Source organism: Urocampus carinirostris, chromosome 1, assembly GCF_059441175.1.
Source record: "Urocampus carinirostris isolate Australia breed hairy pipefish chromosome 1, RoL_Ucar_1.0, whole genome shotgun sequence".
Classification (NCBI taxonomy): domain Eukaryota; kingdom Metazoa; phylum Chordata; class Actinopteri; order Syngnathiformes; family Syngnathidae; genus Urocampus; species Urocampus carinirostris.
In genome coordinates, this window is record NC_142349.1 from 47,802,308 (window position 1) to 47,819,018 (window position 16,711).

The window sequence follows — 16,711 nt, forward strand, 5'->3', positions numbered from 1 at the left end:
TGTATGTTTGACATGTATGCACTACACAATACAGCGACAGATATTACTCAGTGTCCCTTTAAGTCTTTTTGGAAGTTTAAGTCCTAACTTGAACCCACACTGTCGAGTCATGATTTTTTCCTCACCTTCGCGAGCCTCTCCCCGTCCTCTCTTTTCACCGCCCGTTCATGAGTGGCATCAGCCTGGCAAAGACAAAACAGACGTCACTTACTGATATGCACACCCACTATCTGTGTAGACCCGCTTGCTCTTTCGTTCACACCTGCAATCGCAGCTACGGTTGACATGCAGGTAACTGCAAGTTTAAATGGCCGCCAGGATGCTAATCTAAGGGCCTAGAGAGAGGTCATTCAACCATCTGTTCTGCTCTGCTGTGAGGGAGGCATGCAAATAACAACGTGTAGTGCATTTACTGAGTGATATTTGCAAATGAGCTGAAAGCGTGCGTGTGAGGTGTTTGTGCTAGAAATTGATAAAATCCTACTTTTGGGAATATATTAAATCAGTAGTTCTAAAGTAGTTCTACTAAAGGACCCATCATTCCACGAGAATGACAAGCAGCCACCCAAACTGAGAAAAGAAGTCCCCTCCGCAAATTTGCGGAATTAAAAGATTGTGTAGTTCAAAGCAGAGATAGCAGTCTTCACATTGTTTTTTTAAAAAAAAAAGACCAGCAAAACCAAAACTACTTGAGTACTGAGTATACTCGCATATACTGTATGCCTACATCTCTTTTAAGACAACTCATTCTAAAAGGAGTTCATACCCAAAATATGAAAAAATTGTGTACCTAAATAACAATAATTAGATAATATAATGAAGATGAATATACTGGTAAAAGACTTTATGTATATATATATATATATATATATATATATATATATATATATATATATATATATATATATATATATATATATATATATATATATATATATCAAGGAAACTGTGCGGGTCAGATGTATCGACATTTCGTTCTGTATACACGTGTACTAGAATGACAATAAAGTAGATCTGAATCTGAATATATATATATATATATATATATATATATATATATATATATATATATATAAGATGGGGTTCCTCTCAAACACAATAGCGACGGCACCAGTTGATTGAACAGAGGACAGCAGATCAAGCGCAAGATGATTTCTTCATCCGAGGGGGCGCGACAGAAAATAATTGAAAAGCACTGGCCTAACGGCATAGGTGCTACGAACACCTGATATCTGTACTTGTCCATCCCTCATTAAAAGTCAATAAAATATACACTTTTATTTTCTTGCCTTGTTTCCAAGAAGCATGAGAACCACATCCTGTTGGGCATACTCGTGGATTTCAGTCAGCCAAGCCTGAAGAAAAAACATGGTCAAGTAATCGGCCAGTTGTCATGCACTCCAGAAGCACGCACCGTACTGAATAAACTATCTTTATATGCACTTTGTATAAAGTAGTCACAGGCAAATGCAGTACTTATACTGTATTTTACCATTTTTCTGTGCACTGTATACAAATACGTAAAGTGCAATCTCTCTAGCGCTCATTTCCATAATAATGTGCAAATGGAAAGTATTTCAGTTGACAGGTTGACGTGTTACAGTTTTAAGTGCAATATCCCAGATCAAAGTGCAATATCCTAGCTGAGAATAGTTTTTATTTCAGATGTGAGTACTTTATATTTTTCTATTTGTTAGTCTTTATAACATACATTCTTGACAACTGGAGTGCAACCGTAATTTAGTTGTAGCAATACAACGATAATAGATTCTAATTCTGATTGTGATGTACTTCTGCTTCAACTGATTAATCGTTTAAATGGCTTTTATATCCATACCATGCTTGACTTTCTTGCCATGCACATTTCAAAAAAGCACACCAGCAATCAATCGGGGTGTGTTCGGCAGAGCTTGCAGAGCTGTTTGTACACCTTGACAAAAAAATCTGCTTGTAAACAAACAGTGATGGTTTGCTGTCTGCCTGTCAGGATTTTGTTCAGGTCACCTCCAATCAAAGGAGGTGACCTGAGTGTGTATGGGCTCGGGAAGAGGTGGGCAAACTTTTTGAGTTGCGGATCGCATGAGTTTAAAAATATTGTGTAGGGGCCATGCCAGGAGGGAAAACAATGGCTTATTGTATTTAATTTTTGTAAATGCGGATTGAGTCTTGGATCCGATACCTCAATTATCACGGTTCATGTATCCCTTAACCGCATGGGTCATCAGGGTACCAATAGGGACGCAACTCTCGATAGCCTTCTACACTGTTGACGATCTCTGGCTCGTTCTTGGGTTGTGGCAAAGTTGGCACCAGTCCATTCCTTAATGTTGTCGGCCCAGGTCTTTTTCAGTGTTCCTCTCCTCCTGCCCCCTTGGACCGTGTCCTGGAGTATTATCTGGTCACTCCTGATGACCACTGAAGTTTCCGTCTGCGCTTAGTTGACAACTGTTCGTCGTACAGTCCAATGTACCATCTGATGGTGTTGCGCACCGTTTCGTTTGTCACATGTGCTAAGTAGCTGATGCCTAGAAGTTTCCTGCAGCATCTCCAAGGCCTGGATTTTCTTTTCCAGTTTTCCTGTGAGAGCCAATGTCTCACAAGTTTAGAGGAAGATGGAGGTAACCAGCGCTTGCATGAGTCTGATCTTTGATTTTACTGCTATGTTCTTGTCCCTGGCCATGATTTCTGTTTCTGACCTCTCTTCTGATACGACAGCTCCAAGATATTAAAATTTGGTGATAGGTTCTAACTCTCAGTAGTTGATGTTTGTGATGATACCTAGGGGATTGTTGGTCATTAGTTTTTTTTTTTTTCTGTGCTTATTTCCGCCCCATTCTGGCTTGATGCTTTTTTATACATGAGGAAAAAAGGGTAAAAAACCCTATCCTTTTATTCTTGTTTGCATTTACGTGCACAAGTTATGTATCATTGAATACTTGTGTTTGTGTGTGTGTGTGTGTGTGTGTGTGTGTGCGCGTGTGTGTGTTTGTGTGTGCATCTTCCAAGACATGAACACGCACAAAAATAATCTCCATCAATAGAATATATAAGGAATATGTGACTTGTGGATAACTGTATAATGTGCTGTCATTTTTTTCGTTGTGTTAAGTAGAATTTTATGTATGAAATGTCCATTAAGAGGTTTATCTCCAAGGTATCATCAAAGCGAACAGCAAAAAAAGGACTGCCGGCTTTAGAAGTAGATTTGCCGGCAAATGTGACGCCTGTCGGGGTGACTGACGGGCTTTGAAAATTTGCACACAGTCGGGTACAGTAAGAGTTCACTTGTCTTCACTAGTCTTCATTCCTAACCCTTTGAAAACGTTTTACCTTATTACAATGTCAGCTGTTTACATCCATCCCAAAGTGTCAGTTAACTACTTCACAACCTTTACATTATCATAACGCTGCTGTTGAAACTGTCATGATTGCTGATTCGGGGCACCTGCGAATGCCCCGTTGGCGCCAACTACCCTGAGCGCTGATTGGTTCATGGACTCTTTTTAAACTCCCGGCTTCCAAGAGGAAACTGTCAGACCGTCCTGCGAACCTACACTTTTGCTAGGCAAGCACCGTACCCTCCGACAATCACCTGCTCTGTTTTCTCCTGCCTGTTACCTGTTGTCAGGGGCGGCAGTAGCTCAGGAGGTAGAGTGCTCGTCTTGGGATCAAGGGATCCCAGTTCGAATCCCGGCTCGTCCGTGTTACATGTCGAAGTGTCCTTGGGTAAGACACTGAACCCCTAATACCCCCAATAAGTAGGTTAGCGCCTTACATGGCTGCAATGCCGCTATTGGGAAATGTGGAGCACATTGTAAAGCACTTTGGGAAGTCATTGACTTGAAAAGCGCTATATAAATGCAAATCATCATCAAATCATCATTGTCGACCTGTTTCTGGACCCGTTTCTGCCCTGCTCTTCCGTCCCAGCCATTGACCTGTTTTGCCCTGTTTCCTGCCTGATACTTTTTGCCGACCTTTTTTCTGGACTCGATTACCGCCCTTGCTCCCCTGTCCCGGCTACCGACCAGCTTTCCTGCCACCCACGACTATCCCCGCTCGACACAGATGTGCTACTTGCGCGTGCCTGTCATCTGCTACCCGTGTCCTACGATCATCGGATCGTGGAAGCAAGCACTGCTCTCGTTTTCAATAAAACTGAGTTAAACGAACGCTATTGGGTCCTGTCTCCGTTTCTGGATTGTGACAGAAAAAAAATTTGTGACTACATAGAATTATTAAATCTGTAGCATGGTTTAATGGGGTCTTGAACATTTTTATTGGCACTAAGAAACTGAATTTAGTGATGTTCACCTCCAAATAAACAATAAAATGCGCAAACTTTACACGAATTACCACTTTGTTACAAAGATGGAAGCCGTTTCATGCGTCTGTGCGGGTAACTGTTTCCACAGGAATGCTGCAAAAGAACTCAAACAACGAAAATATTTGTTTTAGAGATGTAAGAAAAGAAGAGAGGGAGCCTACCTTGATAAAAGAAAAAACCGAGATAAGAATTAGATGCTTTCACTTAAAAGCCTGAGCTAGACTGAGGTGAGATTTCTGGAAAAAACTTGCTGTCTCCTATCTTGGGTGCAAATACTACCATTTTTTTAATGAACACCTGAAAACCCCTGTGTATTTATTTTCAATAAAGGAGCTAGGGTTTGTGACAAGACAATCTGTAGTTTTTAGAGATATGGTTTTGCTGAGTGAGAGGGCTGGAGTCTTGTAAGACCACTTGCAAATTACAGCAAAATGTCAAAATAGGGACGTGGGGACTCATCCGAGGCTGGGGTCTTTTTAAACCACGTCAATCTCCTGTATAACAAGGGTTAGCCACTCTGTCTGTATTCTATATTCTGTTCTTTTTGTTTTATTGGAATAAAATACATCAATAGAAGTACTTCTCTCTAGGGCTTTTTTACTCGTCTAGTCTCGCGACCCAAATGTTGATTAGAACACGCGGAGAAGAAGCTCTCCTGCACTAATAAATGGGTTTTGAAGTTCAATCAAATATTAGAATGCAAATATTAGCTTTTGGAAATCACTGTCGTACAAATGAATAGCCAATACAGTAGCTTGATAGTTAGCAACGACAACCCCTACCATGTTGCAAACATAGAGTGCTGTAACAACTATTTATGTTGTATTTATGAATATAACTTGTTCTTTTCACATGAAGTATTCTGAAGTAGGTTTCTTGATAAATTATTTATTGTAACATTAACTTTAATCTGCACATTAGTGGCTGGAGGCGGCACGTTAGAAACTTTTGCTTTATGATGCGTCGACAGAAGCAAAATCAGTTCAGTTGTGTTCTAAGCAGATGAAAAACAAGGAATAAGCCCATTGAGAGTTATTTCTAAGGTGACACACATGTGAGGTCTCTTTTTTTCCATCCCTCCATTTTGCTCCGTCTTGTGCTTTCAACAGCGACATAATGACATTCACACGCGGTTGGCCGTGCGAAAAAGTTTTGAGCTGCTCAAAACTTTGAGCACGTGTTAACCGCGGGCGGCACACGAGGTAATGACGCGGAAATGACGCGGAACGACGTGCTCTGGCCGCGGCCAGGGCGTGGTTACACATGGGTAGGACGGGAAATTTCAGCGGGTAATCGTGGGTGGAGCATGGTAATAGCATGTTCTGCGCCTGTATCGCGGTGTTATTACGTGAAATTAGCGTATTACGCGTGTGACGGTCAAACGCCTTTCTCCGCGTATATACAGCGCGATTTGCCGAGCACACGTCAGTTGTGCTCGAGACGTCAAGGGGTGAACATAGATCTCCGTCACCGTAGTGACCTCGTCTTAATCCATTTTTATTTCTTGACATTTATTTTCATTTTATAACAAGATAATAAAATCAAAATGAAAAACTATTACAATAATAACATATTGGCTTCTTCGGTGCCATAGCTTGAAATCTTGATCTTCACGGGACTGTGTCTTGAGCGGTTATGATTTCTACAGCCCGGTGTTATGCCGAGAAATGCATCCCTGCCGAGATTTGCATCCCCTCGCTACTACAACCACTTTTACCTCGTTTTATCTCACTTTTATATCACTTTTAGGGAATGCAATGGCAAACATATAACCAAAACCACTTCGTCTTGCATTTGTTGTGAATGTAATACAACTTAAACCATTCCGTCTTTGTTTTTGTTGTGAACGTAATCGAACGGTAATGCACACCGTATATAAAATAATAATAATAATAATAATAATTTCCTTGTATTGTCATTCTGTGTAACAATGTACACAGAACGAAATGTCGATTGCACCTGACCCGTTGTAGCGAGCCGATGCAGCCGCAGCCAACAGAGGGCGCCGCCGACCACTTTTTAAGTCTTAGGAAAATCCTTCCCCCCTCGTGTGAACACGCATTCTGCTGCGCTTCCAACAAAAGCGATCGTATTCTATTTAAAACGCTTATTGAAACAATAAAGCGAGCTAATTATAACAATTGGGAGATCCTACTCTATATAACGCGTTTATTACGTGAAATTAGGGCACAACACCGGCTTGGGAGCTTTTATACCCGTGGTCCACAGGAGAAAATGACGCGGAAATGACGCGATGAGGAAGCGGAACAGTCGCCGGCGTCTGTTTTGCGGGCATACCACCAATGAACAGCGGGTTGGCCAATTTTGCGCATTTTCCATCGCGTGTAACCACGGGCAGAAAAAAAACCCGCAAAAGTTTACCCGCGATACAGACGCAAACGGCTGTGTGACCGGGCCCAACACTGACTTTTAAATAGTGTTTAACGTCAAGTCAAGTCATGTTTATTTGTATAGCTCTTAATAACAAGGAGTCTCAAAGGGCTGCAGAGCCCACAGACTATTACAAACTACACAGTATTATTACACCATCCCCTGATTTAAAACCTTCATGAGGGCAAGGAAAAACTCAAAAAAGCCTCAGTTTGAGGAAAATAAAGAAACCTTGAGAAGGGACCACATACAGTATGAGGATGACCAGGCTACAATGGATGTTAAATTTACAAACAGTAAAATAAGAAATAAAAACATCCTGCGCACGGAACTTGCGTATTGTGAGTTTATATAATTTTGACCACATACACCGCAATTGTGGCCGCATTTCCAAGTGCATTGGTCCCAATTTCAAGTGTTACCTTTCTGATTATCACATACGTAGCGTCCATACCGAACTTGGACTGGCCACACTTACCTCAAACCTTAAAATTTAAGCAAAGGCTTCTAACTATCAGCCAATTGTGACACATCGGTGCGTAGATTATTGGACACAAAGTTGAGAGGCAGTCAGAGGATTTATGTCTCTTTTTAAACACATCATTCATAACTGCAAATAGATAGCTGAAGACCGCAACCAATTAGAAAAAAAGCTAAAAACGTATCAACCAATCAGGAATGTGAGTGACAAGTCCAGCGCTCAGTGTTTTGCACAGAAATCATCTGTCAGTTCAAAACAAACAAAAAAGTCCCAAATACAGGCGTGGATCATGGGAACAAACATCCACACATAAACAGAAGCCGCAAAGTGTTGGTAAAAAATTGCAACATTTTGTCTTAATCTGCATTCCCTAAAACAAACAGACGATCGATGTTGCTATGGAGGAAATTGAATGTGCATCTGTAACGAAGGCTTGGCACTCTCATTATTAGTAATTGAAAGGATTTTTCCACACAGATCATGAGCTGAATTAGCACACACTGAATTGTGTAAATTGGGATTTTTCATTTCTTTTTACATTTGTTGTGCTATTTTTCCAATGTTTTTGTATTTTGCTTGAATACTTGTGTTTTTATTTAGAAATTTAACAGAAAAAAATAACTCAAAAAACATTATCCACCAATCACAACGAATAATTTAGAAGTACTTTGAGGAAATGTAATTGTAAATAATTTTACATTCAGTATATCAAAAGTTTCAGAGCTGTTAAGGTTTGGTACGCCTACTTCCACCAGAGGGCACCAACCCGGTTTGGAACTGGGCATAAGTGTGCGCAATCACCGCACACTCGTCCCCATTTATTCTGACCCCATTAATGTCATATTTGACCGCATAGGTTTTTAGTTAATTTGTATTTCCACTATCATTGCTACCGCTGATAGTTTTTTTTTTTTCGGGTTTCTTCTTAGGACATTTTGTTATTAGTTTAGTTCCCGTTTGTTCGTTATTTTGTTCCTTGCATCTCATTGGCATTTTATGTTAATGATGATGAAGACAATCTTGAATCGCCATATCTGATTTGGTCATTGTTTCTGGTTTGGATCATTTGGCTCAGGTTTTGTTTTGTTTGGACGTTTCCTTGTCTTGTGAAGCCTTGTCTCTTTGTGCCTCCTTTTGCTATTAAATATCATCCCTTTTTTTGAGCACCGTTCCTGCTTCCCCCACTTAGGTCAACTCCACAAAATCCTAACAAGCATGATTTTGAATGGGAGGAAGTCAATATCTCCCACTTAAACCCTGCAAGGGGTCATATTATTCATTTTCCTTTACTGTTCTTTGTGGATTCTGTAAAATTACTTACTGAATGTTAATAATATTCATTAATTTATGACATTTTAAAGATTCAACGATACTCTCCATTAAGCTTGGTAATAACAAAGCCAACTTCAGTGTTTGAGTCCTGTTTTTCGATGAGAAAACATGAAAAAAAAAAAAAAAAAAAAAAAAAAATGAACACCTGAAGCGTGAGGAAACTACACATCATTCATGGTAGCATTTGGCGCTGACTTACTGGGATTGACTAATGAGGACCCGCGTCCGGCTTGACATTTCCCATTAAGATAGAGAACAACTTGTTGGTGTCACCTTCATTCGCATTTTATCGTCTGACTGGCTGATGCGCAGTAAGACAGATGATCGTTTGTCATTTTGAGCAAGACTTATGAAAAGCCTCTGTTTGTTCGATCAATAATGAGAATGACCATTAGCGACATAATGACAATTATAACTGAATACAAGTAGAATACCAAAATAATTAATTTGGTCTTTCAAGCTCACAAACAAATGAGCTAAGAGGAAGGCTTTAGAACAGGATGAAATTCTCTTATCTGAAGGCCTCTTTCCCGGTTCTTACTGCAAGTTCAAATTCCATTATGTCTTCTCTCCTTACATTGAGTGTCTACTACAGTTAAACTTGTGATATTTGATTATAATTCTTACTTCAAGCATTATTTCTTACTCTTATATTACTTTAAAAATACAAACAATTACTGTCATTATAATATTTATTAACCTCATTTGTATTTTTATTTTACTACAAAGGAAATGGAGAGACATATCATAAAACATGGTTTGTTAAATATTTGTTGAAAAACAAAAGAACAGGGAAAATTCTAATTTCATTGAGCAAATACATCAGCCAAGTGAAAACAACAGACCTGAATGTTGTCAAAGGATGTTTTGTTGGTGACGTCATAGAGCAGAAGCAACGCTAAAACAGAACAGAAATTATTCCATGTGAACACTAAATAATGAAACGAACAATAGTAAATCCTTTAGTTCAATTCAATTCCTTTAAAAAAATATCAAAATATTACCTCAGTTATCACAGTTAATAACCTCCCACGAAAGGTGAAAATCCGCATAGTAGTAACCGTTATTTATTATCATTACAGAACAACAAAACAAATTTACAGGCTCAAGTTTTGTTAAAAAAATTAAAGTACTGTACTTTTTTAATAGATTACTTCTGTACGGTCCAATTATAATTCTGAAAATAATTTTGCTGTTTAACTGCACTATTTTATGAATTTAGCAACTGATTCACTTCACTTAACATGATACTTTGCTGACATCATGCGGACATTATGGAAAACGACGTTCACGTTTCTGTTTCTAGAGAAACCAAACATCTTTTCATTATTAAACATTTTGGAAAATTTATCAGGGAGCCACACGAAGCGCCAAAGGCCCGCTGGTTCCTTAACAGGTTTAGCAGGTGAAGAGGTCCACAATTGTTGGCGATAGAAAGCATCTTCCTGTGTTTAGCCATTCAGAATGCAGAAAACAATAGACGATGAAAGTCCACGAAGCAGTGAACCAGCGATAACTGAGGCGCCAAGCAGCAAGGTGTCTATGTGTTAGGGAAAATTATAAGCCTAAGTCTACCTCCTAACATTTGAAAATGTAAAAACCCACTTGAAGAGAAGATCATTAATAATATTCTAGTGAGATTAAGACGGTTTAATTGGGTACCTTTGCACCATTATTTTGGATTAAGTCATAATTAAGGGATTCATTGAAGAGAGTGTCAAAGTCTTTCTCACCGTTAGCATCGCGGTAGTAAGCATGGGTGACACTGCGGAACCTCTCCTGGCCGGCCGTGTCCCAAATCTGCAGAGGGAGTCGGGAAGGTGAGAAGCAAACTTTTTTCCTTTCTTCCTTATAAGTGCAGTCTGCATTGAGATCCAAATAAAAATTGCTGCAGGTGAATTTGGCCATCTATTGTTGAAATACCCGCCTTACCGGAAAAGCCCACAGGATTTTACCTCTTCAACCTGCTGCTGTCAGGTAAAATACTGCAGAGTCTCAGAGCCAGAACCACAAGGCTCAAGGACAGCTTAATCCATCAGCCTGTCAGGACTCTGAACTCTGAACCTTTATTTTTTAACAAGTAACTATCAATCCATCCATTATCTGCACTGCTTATCCTCAGTGGGGTCGCTGGAGCCCATCCCAGCTATCTTCGGGCAGTGGGCAGGGGACACCCTGAACTGGTTGCCAGCCAGTCGCAGGGCACACAGGGACAGACAATTCGTTCGCTCATTCGCACCTAGGGACAATTTGGACCGGCCAATTAACCTGTTTGGAATGTGGGAGGAAACTGGAGTGCCCGGAGGAGACCCATGCAAAGTCCACACAGGAGGTTCGATCTCATGACCTCAGAACTGTGCCGCACACGAGTTAACCACTGCACCGCCGTGCTGCCCCAACAAGTAACTACTGCACGTCAAATAATAAGCTGGGAGACTGTTTATCTAATCAGAAGGCAGAACACTATGCACAATGCAGATCCGTAAATTGGCAACACCATGAAAACCAAACCACGTTATAGCGAAGGATTACAGTAAAGCAAATTAAATAAAGTAGAAATTAGGCATATCATTTTATTACCTTTATTTTACTAAAATAAATTTAAGTTCCTGTGGCAGATCATTTTTGCTAATTTTAGACAAACTAGATAAAGATGTATTTAACCTTGAAAATGCTAATTTACAGCAAAATTATTAACTAAAACAAACCTGTATTACTTCCTAAGCCAAGGTGAACATAAATAGTTGAAACAACTTCATACGGTTAATTTGGACGACAGGGTAATTTAAACTTGAATAGATAAAATATAAATAAACAAAGACGTAAATGAAACTGGTGCTGTTATTTCATTTTCAAAACATTTTCGACAGACTGTGTGCCTCAGGATTTTTTTTTATGAAAAAAAAAAAAAAAAGCGTTCCTTCGCTCAACAAAGATTGGAAAACATTAAATTGTTCCTTCTCTCAGAAGTAATCATAGATACAATAGTACAGTATTTATTTGTATTTGTTTGGTTTCTATTCAAGGTAGTCAACAACCACGGGTCATGCTGTTAACGCCATGGAACATTAAAACGTGGGGGTGAAAAATAAATTCTTCTGAAGTGCTGGAGAGCCAATTTAAGAGAAAAACAGTGCTCACCTACACAAAAGCATACAGTCAGTCCTCTTCCAGCAACCACACAATATAATTCACATAATGACTGGATGCTGAAAATATTGAGCATAGACTAACCGAATGAAGCCATCTAAAAGTGCGTCGGTGGGTTGTAAAATGGCAGAAGCGCGTTCCCCTAGAAGACCCAGTGATTTCTGTACCCCGTTGGACGGCCAGAGAGGGATCAAATGATCTCTTGGTCCACCCATCACCCTACTCTCCCGCTGATTAGGGCCAAACTCTGAGCTCAGATGGCCCTAATCAGCGGGAGAGTAGGGTGATGGGTGGGCTGATCTCTAGACAAAGGAATCAAGACCGGTTACACGGACAATCTGCTATACACAAATGTGTGAAGTCCAGAGGCGTGTTCAGGAGAGTGAGTGATTGCTATCGCGAGCTATCGCTAGCTTCTGAACGGCCAGTGATTATTGAGCGCTCGCGTGCCCGAGTAATCACGGGAGAAAGACCGCTTACTTTGATTTCCAACATGGCGTCGACAGTGCAGAAGATGGAGGATCTCACCCTGACGAGTGCTGTTGGCGATGTAATATATCGTCTTACATTGCCTGGTAATGTTTGTGAACAATGCAAGACAGGTATGACCCTTCCACTGCGTTTAGGATAACCTTAACTGTGTCAATATGCGAACTGTCGCTCATATCAGCCAACTCGCTCAAAGCAAGCTGTAGAACGAAATCCATTGTACTGTCGTCGGCCATTTTGGATCAGTAAGGCAATCACAGTGAGCGATTACAAAACGTTCAGCAGTGCGCGGCAAGCGATTATCAAGAGACTACATGTCTGATCACTCTCCTGAACACGCTTCAGGTCATTGCTTATACATTGCCCAACTTTTTTAAGCAAATTATTTGATCTTGATATACCTGTAGTACAGGTAAATATATTCAATAACTTATTTATTTTGACAAAGCTTCATACACACACACACACATAATATATCATATATGGAAAATCTAATTTGCTGTTTGTTTCATAAAACCCATTTAGATAAAAATCTCATCTCATCTCATTAGCTTCATCGCTTATCCTCAGTAGGGTCGCGGCGGTGCTGGAGCCCATCCCAGCAATCATCGGGCAGTGGGCAGTGGGCAGGGGACACCCTGAACCGGTTGCCAGCCAATCGCAGGGCACACAGGGACAGACAACTCGCTCGCTCATTCACACCTAAAAATGCATCACATGTCAGACATTAAAATGGAAATAAAATATTTATTCAGCCAAAGGACAATGACATTAAGGCATGTTAGATGTCAGACATTTAGACCAAAAACAGGACATTTATCAATAATGCGGTATACATTCATAATATAAGAAAGTAATGTAAAAAAGTAACTTAAGGAACTAACAGTTACTTGATTAATAACTACTAGTTTTGCAATTGTAATCTATTATATTATTTAGTTACTTTGCAGAAAACAGGACATTTATCAATAATGCGGTATGCATTCATAATATAAGAAAGTAATGTAAAAAAGTAACTTAAGGAACTAACAGTTACTTGATTAATAACTACTAGTTTTGCAATTGTAATCTATTATATTATTTAGTTACTTTAAAAGTAATATAGTTACAGTAACTCATTACTTGGTAACTGCAGTAGTTACAGCCAACACTCATCATGAAGTTCCATGACCACTGATCATGGAAACTAATATTTCAGATCATTTTCAACAAATTTTTACCACATTGTCCTGAACTGTACTTACACTAACTTAATACACTACAGGACAAAACTATAAGCATGTAACCACCGCCCCTCCCCACCGGTTATCCTCGACAGGGTCACCGGGGTGCTGGAGCCCATCTTAGCTGTCCTCAGGCAGTGGGTAGGGGACACCCTGAACTGGATGCCAACCAGTCGCAGGGCACACAGAGACAGACAGAGAACATGCAAACTCCACACAGGAAGGTTTGATCCAATGACCTCAGAACTGAGCCGCGGACGCGCTGACCACTCATCTGCCGTACTGCTCTAATGTACAGTATAATGTTCGAATTTCTCCAGCGCATTTCCATTTTAAATGCCACAGTCGTATCCATACTGATACAGTGCAAGTCTATGCTTTTGGTAAGCCACATACAAGTTGTTAGCAAGATGCAGCAATGAAGCACACTTAGAGTAGGAGGATCCAAGTTTAGTGCCTTTTTCGTTTTTGTGTGTGACATCAACAAAATAATCAATTATTCATCGTCAAAAGTTCAACACAGAAACGTCTATTTGCGTAATGACGTCGCTAATGCTCCGCCCCGGTTGTTTGTCACCGTGCATTTAAAACGATTCATTCCTATTGGTCTAAAAAGCTGGATTGTGATCCAACGACTATTCCCCAAATTGAACCGCAGTCTGTACATTGTTCAACTGACATTTTTCATGAACTCAATTTGAAGACATCATGATTGAGATAATTGTACAAATTACAAAGGTTTTACCTGAAGCTTCACCTTGAATCCATCAATACCGAGAACTTTGTTCTGCAAATGAGAGCAAAAGAAATCATTAATATGACCCGCAGATCTTCTGCCCGCAATGAATAATGCAGGTCTTCATCTTGCGTTGGTACGGCTTGATTAAGCCTTCCCCCACTTGGGAGGTTTGACACTCTGTTTGAAGGAAGGACACAATCCTTCTTTTGTGAACCAAGCTGAGGAGAGTTGGACCTTCCAAAATGCTCCTTGACAGCAAATGGGGACAAAATGTGAGTTGGATCAAATCTTTAATATTACCTGACTTTGTGCATTGTGGACACAGTTTCTTCATGGAAATCAAGATATTAAACCCCAGAGATAAAAGGTTCAAGTCCTAAAAGGGAAAACTGCCAGTTTTGATCCAGCCAAGGTTGCATTTAATCAACTAATAGATAAAGTAGTTCCTGAGTAAATACCAGTGACGTGCAGTCAGGGGGGAGGGGCGTGTCAAGCGAGGGTGTGCCTCACCTGACATTGGGGAAAAATAAAAATAAAATTATATTGAACGGTTATATTTATTCTGTGTTGAATTTATATCTTATTTATTTTTGCATTCCTGGATTTTCTTCTCCAAATTTGTTTACATTTCATATTACATTATGAATACAGTAATCCTTTGTTTTTCGCGGGGTTGCATTCCAAAAGGAGAACGACAGAAGGTGCTAGTTTGGCTAAATCTGGGTCACCAACCTGCAGATCTAAGAGCTCTTGACAGAGTTTGTACACCTTTTTCCATGACCAAATTTAAGCACTTTTAAAGGACTTTCATAGCCAATGTTTAAATTTCCCCAGCACCACAAAAATAAACATCTGGTCTGATAACATTGTGCAGATCCATAATTATATCTTGTGTGTGCATTTATCAAGACAGGATTTTTAGATCTTGAGTAAATATTGAATATATTTGTGGATCGAAACAATACGAACGTATATATATATATATATATATATATATATATATATATATATATATATATATATATATATATGTGTGTGTGTACTATGTAGAGAGTACTATGTACTATGTAGCTTTTATTTTCAGTTGCAGGAAGTTTTCCCAATTACAGTTTACCACTGGGATACGCTGTCTTGATTTTCTGCACGACCCATAATAAATGTCCATAATTGATTTGTGATCCTAGCACGAAAACACATTTGTTTAGTGACCTGTTTAGGTGTAGCATACACCTGTGCCATACAAACTAATGACAGCTGCCATTAATAATGAAGGGTGAAAAATGGCAAAGCCACGCCACAAGAGGGCAGTGTCAGTGTCAATTTTAAACAGACTTTTGAAACATGGCAATTTCAAGCATTTACAAGTACTTTTCAATCTTTGAAAACACTACATCAAAATTTAAGTATTTTTAAGGATTTCAAGCACCCGTACCAACTCTCTCTTTAGCATTGCCCTAAATGCTGCTCTAACTGCTCCAGAAATGTTTCAAAATAGAAAAAGATAGGGCAGGGAAATATACCTTTATATATTGTTTTGTTTGTTTGGTTTTCTAGACAATAGATATGAAATGACTAACTTTTAAGTATGAATCCCCTTTTTCTTTTCAAAAAAAGTTTACATAAGGCCTTTAATATTTTAGCAGCTTCAGACATACAGTATTTGTTTTTTTTGGGGGGGTTGGTGCGTTACTGCTCTTTCGAATCTTCAGGTTGGAATGTACCCTAAAACCTTAAAATTAAATGGCTGAATTCCAACTGCCATAATTGACCTGCATACTCATTTGTTTTCAATCATTTGGAACAGAATTGTCTTAATTGTCATTAATATCAACGTTGTGAAACATTTTATGTAACGAGATTAGACATGGCACTCCAGGGTAAACATGAAAAGACTTTAAAGATCACAAAAGATGAAAGACTATAATGATAAGACAGAAAACATATGTACAATGTAGTGTTTAGAGACTGGTCTGAGTTATAAAAAAAGTGCAACGTTTGTGAATGACAAAGAATACCACATGGTAACAATAGTGAAAAGAAGTGCAATAACATGCAGCAGCAATAAAAAAAAAACTAAATAAATCCCAGGGTATACAGTATATTTGCAGTTTTGTGCATTTAGCAGCAACTAAAATAAGTCACAAGATATATGTTTTAGGGCAGCACGGCGGCGCAGTGGTTAGCGCGTGTGCGGCAGAGTTCTAAGGTCTTAGGAACCTCCTGTGTGGGTTCAAATCCAGCTTCCGGACTTACTGTGCGGAGTTAGTATGTTCTCCCCGTGCTTGCGTGGGTTTCTTCCCGGCACTCCGGTTTCCTCCCACATTCCAAAGACATGCATTTCAGGTGGATTGGCCGGTCCAAGTTGTTCCTAGGTGTGAATGAGCGAGTGAGTTGTCTGTCCCTGTGTGCCCTGTGATTGGCTGCCCACTGCCAGATGATTGCTGGGATAAGCGGTGCAGCTCATAAGATGAGATGAGATATATTTTTTAGTATTTTGCTCTCATTTAGGGGAAGAAGCTGTCCCTGAGCCTGATTGTTTTGAGGGACCCGTGGATCATACAAGAAGGCAACAGCTCTAA

At 39.6% G+C, this 16,711-nt stretch overlaps 1 protein-coding gene across 1 annotated transcript in view; it reads right to left on the reverse strand.

Annotated features, from left to right (window-relative positions):
• LOC148374957 (ras-related protein Rab-26-like) overlaps nucleotides 1-16,711 on the reverse strand; it is a 38,085-nt gene that overhangs the window by 2,770 nt on the left and 18,604 nt on the right. The window contains exons 3-7 of the mRNA XM_088342945.1: nucleotides 14,139-14,180; nucleotides 10,265-10,331; nucleotides 9,377-9,429; nucleotides 1,290-1,355; nucleotides 126-182 (exon numbers count right to left, since the gene is read on the reverse strand). Of these exons, the coding sequence (XP_088199071.1) occupies nucleotides 126-182; nucleotides 1,290-1,355; nucleotides 9,377-9,429; nucleotides 10,265-10,331; nucleotides 14,139-14,180 (285 nt within the window). The remainder of the gene's footprint in view (nucleotides 1-125; nucleotides 183-1,289; nucleotides 1,356-9,376; nucleotides 9,430-10,264; nucleotides 10,332-14,138; nucleotides 14,181-16,711) is intronic.